Source organism: Babylonia areolata, chromosome 16, assembly GCF_041734735.1.
Source record: "Babylonia areolata isolate BAREFJ2019XMU chromosome 16, ASM4173473v1, whole genome shotgun sequence".
Classification (NCBI taxonomy): domain Eukaryota; kingdom Metazoa; phylum Mollusca; class Gastropoda; order Neogastropoda; family Buccinidae; genus Babylonia; species Babylonia areolata.
In genome coordinates, this window is record NC_134891.1 from 7,884,108 (window position 1) to 7,889,841 (window position 5,734).

The 5,734-nt window shown below is 48.7% G+C and overlaps 1 protein-coding gene across 2 annotated transcripts in view; it reads right to left on the reverse strand.

Moving 5' to 3' along the window:
• Nucleotides 1–381: 381 nt before the first annotated feature.
• Nucleotides 382–5,734, reverse strand: part of LOC143291105 (aquaporin-5-like) — a 108,248-nt gene continuing 102,895 nt past the window's right edge. For both annotated transcript variants that reach the window (XM_076600731.1, XM_076600732.1), the window contains 2 exons: nucleotides 3,635–3,746; nucleotides 382–3,186 (listed from right to left, as the gene is read on the reverse strand). In XM_076600731.1, coding sequence (XP_076456846.1) covers nucleotides 3,092–3,186; nucleotides 3,635–3,746 — 207 coding nt within the window. In that variant the 3' untranslated portion in view covers nucleotides 382–3,091. The remainder of the gene's footprint in view (nucleotides 3,187–3,634; nucleotides 3,747–5,734) is intronic.

Consider the following 5,734-nt stretch of genomic DNA (forward strand, 5'->3'; position numbering starts at 1 on the left):
AATGTTTTCAGCTGTTTAAAAGTACATACACAAGGGAAAAGCGAAAGGGAAAAGGGTTAATTTAAAAAAATATATATATATAAATATATATATATATATATATTCGTTTTTCGGTTTTTATCCTTTTTAATTCCAATTCTGCATGTACATTTTTCGCTTCGCAATTCCACCTTCAAAAACCAGCAACATGACAATCATAATAACAGTAACACGAATGTGCGTACCCACTACACCGTATTGTGTATAATTGTGTTATTATCACGTTTATCCACACGCAAACGTCTTCACTGCTAGTTCCCCTTCACATAAAAATGATCATGTTCAACAAGATACCACTCACCCCCCCCCCACCCCCCACCCACCCCACCCCCGCCCCTCTCCGCTTAATCCTCCCCCCTTCACACACACACACACACACACACACACAGAGGCTGAAACATAGTTTCGCACACATGCAGTGAGTTCAAACGAACTGGGTAATATAATGAGGAAGAGCACAACCCGAGGGATCAAGTTGCGCAGAAAAATCAACGAGGACCGAGTAGGTGGAGAGAGAGAGAGAAAAAAAAAAGTGAAAAAAATATTCCTTGTTGGAAAAAAACAAAACAAAAAAACATACACACTAGGAAAGAATATCCAGCTGTGAAGTTCCAAAAACCCATTGAAGCAAATGAACCGCAGACACAGTCGCTTCAAAAATGTTCGTGTTAAGAGCGCATTATTGGTGGGGGAAACACAATAAAAAATAAATTTTAAAAAAAGGAAGAAGAAAAAAAAAGAGAGAAATATTTCAATAGTTTTATGCCCTGAAAAATTCGACACATTTTTAGGTGAAAAAAAAAAAAAGACTGTCGTGATTTTAAGGGAAACCAACCCCCGAAAACGGAGTATGGCTGCTTATATGGCGGGGTAAAAACGGTCATACACGTAAAAGCCCTCTCGTGTACATCTGGGAGTTGCAGCCCACGAACGAAGAAGAAGAAGGGAAACCAGAATTCTAATGTCCTTTTTTTTTTTTCTTTCTTTTTTTAATTTGTTTTTTAGTACAAAAATGATTGATAATCATACTTCTTTTCTTTTTAAAGTTTTGCAAAGAGGGGAGGAAACTCTGTACTTCGATTTCTAAAATTAGAACAGCTAGCCCACCCTGTGTCCTACACTGAGCGAGGCAAAAAAACTATACTGAGAGACAGTTTCAGGAAAGCATGGCGCCAACGTCTGGACATCGGGCCGGAAGACGAAAAGGACGGCATCCATGAGCTGGACAGAGCGGCACAGATCACAATCTTCAGACTGCGAACGGGACACTGTCAGCTCCTCTCCCACCTCTACCGTCTGAAGATATCAAAATACTGACCAGTGCCCTTGTGGCACAAGCCCACAGACCCCCCTCCCATATCCTGCAGTCCTGCCCCACCTTCGACGCTCTGAGACGCCAGGCATGGCCTAGCCCTGTGGAGCTCCAAGAAAAACTGTGGGGACCGGTGGGGCCCCTGCGACGGACCGCTGACTTCGCTGTCGGTCCTGATGTAGCGTGGCCAGGGAACGCAGAAGAAGAAGAAGAAGATTTCTAAAGACACCACCGATCTCAGTCTGGTTAACTCTCTCCATACGAACGGCGAAAGATACGACGTTAACAGCGTTTCACCCCAGTTACCATCATCAAAATATTGCAAGCGGAAGGCTCTTATACTGAGGAGGTGAATGTTGACAAAGAATGCCACAATTCTGACGACGGAAGCTAAAGGTTGGGTCATTCAGACACCCACTGGACATCCGAGGGGTCTGTGTGGAGGAGAAGAGAGGACTGGTCGTACTGAGTGAGTTAAACATAAAAAGTGAGCTATTGTGTACTACTACGATAAAAGAGCGGTATCATATGGTGCAAACAGTATTCTGAAAACAGCCATTGAATAAAATGAAACTAGTGGCTTCAGCTACGTAGAGGGAATATTGGAAACACTCTGCGTATTTAGAGATGAAAATACATTATAATCCTATTAGACGCAAGAAAAAGAAGAAAGAAAAAAAAAAAGAAAGAAAACATACTTGCATAGAATAACACAAAACAAAAACAACTCAAAGATACATACATGAAAAATATAGATATATGAATGAATGAATAAAAAAAAAACGCAAAAGAAATGATAATGAAAGGAACGTAAGAAGAAGAAAGAAAAAAAAAAACCAACTCATATATCATACAATCAAATGACAAAATTCACAGAAAAACAAAAAAATGGCTCTGTTAAGTACTTTCGGGGAACAGAGTATAAATACTTCGATGATATAAGTAACCGACATTCACCCACATCTCCACCCCCCCCCCCCCTTCCCCCCACCACCAACCCCTCCCAAAAAATGTAAGAATTTACTGATCAAGAGAAGATCATCCCAGGACGTGACACAACATACAGGTTATGCATGAGGGCGAAACACTACACAAGACTCTATCATGGAGAGTGAGATGGAGGTGGGGAGGGGGTTGTGGGCGGGCGCAATAGCCTAGTGGTTTAAGCGTTGGACTTTTAATCTAAGGGTCCTGAGTTCGAATCACGGTAACGGCGCCTGCCTGGTGGGCAAAGGGTGGAGATTTTTCCGATCTCCCAGGTCAACATAATTATGTGCAGAGCTACTAGTGCCTGAACCCCCTTCGTGTGTATACGCACGCAGAAGATCAAAATTTAATATGCACGTTTAAGATCATGTAACCCATGTCAGTGTTCGGTGGGTTATAGAGACATGAGAATACCCAGCATGCATGAACCACGACAGAGTCATCGGCAAGTCGATGTTGGTCGTGTAACGGAAAGAAGAAGAAGAAGAAGTAGGCCTGGGGTGTGTGGGAAGGGGGTGGTAGAAAAAAGGGGTGGATGAGGAGGAGGAGGCAGGGGGTGGGAGGGGAAGGTATGCTATAGGGGAGGGGGGTGCGGAGGGGGCGTCAGATCGAGAAATGATGATGGTGATGTGGTGGGTGTTAGGCAAGAGGCCAGAGGTCATGCGCCCACAGGGCACAGGTTATCACCCCTCCCCCCCCCCCCCCCATGTCAGAGGTCATGAAGCCACAGGTCAGAGGTCATGCGCCCACAGGTCACAGGTTGGAGCTGGCCGTCACTTCCTTGCCGTTGGTCTTCGAAGACTCCTTGAAGTAGTCACGTGGTATGGCCACAAAGTTCTCATCTTGAACTGCACACACACACACACACACACACACACACACACACACACACGTCTGAATTCACGAGTATGCGTGACGGGATTTCAAACTTAAATTCCGTCTATTACCTTCCCTTCCATAGACACATACACACACACGCACGCACAAAACAATCCGTAGGTACAGGCAACACACGTTTTGAAACATGTGGCAATGCGCTGTGGCGACGCACTCTCCCAGGGGAGAGCAGGCAGCCCAACAACAACAACAACAAAAACAAAAACAACAGCAAAAAAAAAACAAAAAAAAAACAACCCCAAGATACGTAGTAGCCGTCAAATTGCAGTCTAAACACACACACACACACACACACACACACACACACAAACACACACAAACCGTGCACACACAGAGAGAGAGAGAGAGAGAGAGAGAGAGAGATTTGATGGAGGCGGGGGGGACGAAAGGAAAACTCACGCATTTTCTGCATGGCGATGTCCATGGACAGAATGCCCCGGTAGGGAGTGAAGAGCAATGTGTAGGACACCGCCGCCAGGATGCCTCCCACAATGGGCCCCACCCAGTACACCTGCACCACAAACACACGTGAAAAATGATAATGAGGAAGAGGAGGGGGAAGAGGAGGACGAGGAGGGGGAAGAGGAGGAGGGGGAGGAAGGGAGAAAACAGCAATGTGTAGGACACCGCCGCCAGGATGCCTCCCACAATGGGCCCCACCCAGTACACCTGCACCACAAACACACGTGAAAAATGATAATGAGGAAGAGGAGGGGGAGGAGGAAGAGGAGGGGGAGTAAGCCTCGATAGAGAGAGAAGAGTAGCGTGTAGGGCACTGCCGCCAGAATGCCTCCCACAACGGGCCCCACCCAGTACACCTGCACCGCAAACACACGTGAAAAATGATAATGAGGACGAGGAGGAGGAGGAAGAGGAGGAGGAGGAAGAGGAGGGGGAGGAAGGGAGAGAAGAGCAATGTATAGGACACCGCCGCCAGAATGCCTCCCACAGTGGGCCCCACCCAACGCGCCTGTACCATACACACATAATGATGATCATGATCATGATGATAATAATAATTCATAATAAAGAGGAGGAGGGAGAAGAGGAGGAGGAAGTGGTGGAAGAGAAGGAGGAGGAGGTGGAAGAGAATGAGGAGGTGGAGGAGGAAGAAGGGGAGAAGGAGGAGGAAGAGGTGGTGGAAGACAAGGAGGAGGAAGGGGAGGAGGAGGTGGTGGAAGAGAAGGAGGAAGTGGAAGGGAAGGAGGAGGAGGAGGTGGAAGGGGAGAAGAAGGAGGAGTAGGAGGAGGAGTGGGAAGAGAAGGAAAAGGAGGAGATGGAGGAGGAGGGGGAGGAGGCTTGGGTAGAGAGAGAAGAGCAATGTGTAGGACACCGCCGCCAGGATGCCTCCCACAATGGGCCCCACCCAGTACACCTGCACCACAAACACACATGAGAATGATAATGAGGACGAGGAGGAGGAGGAAGAGGAGGAGAAATGTGAATAGGAGGTGGAGGAGGAGGCCCCGATAGAGAGAGAGAAGAGCAATGTGTAGGACACCGCCGCCAGGATGCCTCCCACAATGGGCCCCACCCAGTACACCTGTACCACAAACACACATGAGAATGATAGTGAGGACGAGGAGGAGGAGGAAGAGGAGGAGGAGGAAGAGGAGGAGAAATGTGAATAGGAGGTGGAGGAGGAGGCCCCGATAGAGAGAAGAGTAACGTATTATGACACCGCCGCCAGAATGTCTCCCACAACGGGGCCCCACCCAGTACACCTGCACTGCAAACGCACAAGAATAATAATGAGGACGAGGAGGGGGAAGAGGAGGAGGAGGAAGAGGAGGAGGAGGAATGCCAACAGGGGGAGGGGGAGGAGGCCCCGGTAGAGAGAGAGAAGAGTAGCGTATTATGACACCGCCGCCAGAATGTCTCCCACAACGGGGCCCCATCCAGTACACCTGTACCACAAACACACATGAGAAATGATAATGAGGAGGAGGAGGGGGAAGAGGAGGAGGAGGAAGAGGAGGAGGAGGAATGCCAATAGGAGGAGGGGGAGGAGGCCCCGGTAGAGAGAGAGAAGAGTAGCGTATTATGACACCGCCGCCAGAATGTCTCCCACAACGGGGCCCCACCCAGTACACCTGCACTGCAAACGCACAAGAATAATAATGAGGACGAGGAGGGGGAGGGGGGGGGGGGGGGGAGGAGGAGGAATGCCAATAGGAGGAGGGGGAGGAGGCCCCGGTAGAGAGAGAGAAGAGTAGCGTATTATGACACCGCCGCCAGAATGTCTCCCACAACGGGGCCCCATCCAGTACACCTGTACCACAAACACACATGAGAATGATAATGAGGACGAGGAGGAGGAAGAGGAGAGGAGGAAGAGGAGGAGGAGGAATGCGAATAGGAGGAGGAGGGGGAGGAGGCCCCGATATAGAGAGAGAAGAGTAGCGTATTATGACACCGCCGCCACAATGCCTCCCACAACGGGGCCCCACCCAGTACACCTGCACTGCAAACGCACAAGAATAATAATGAGGACGAGGA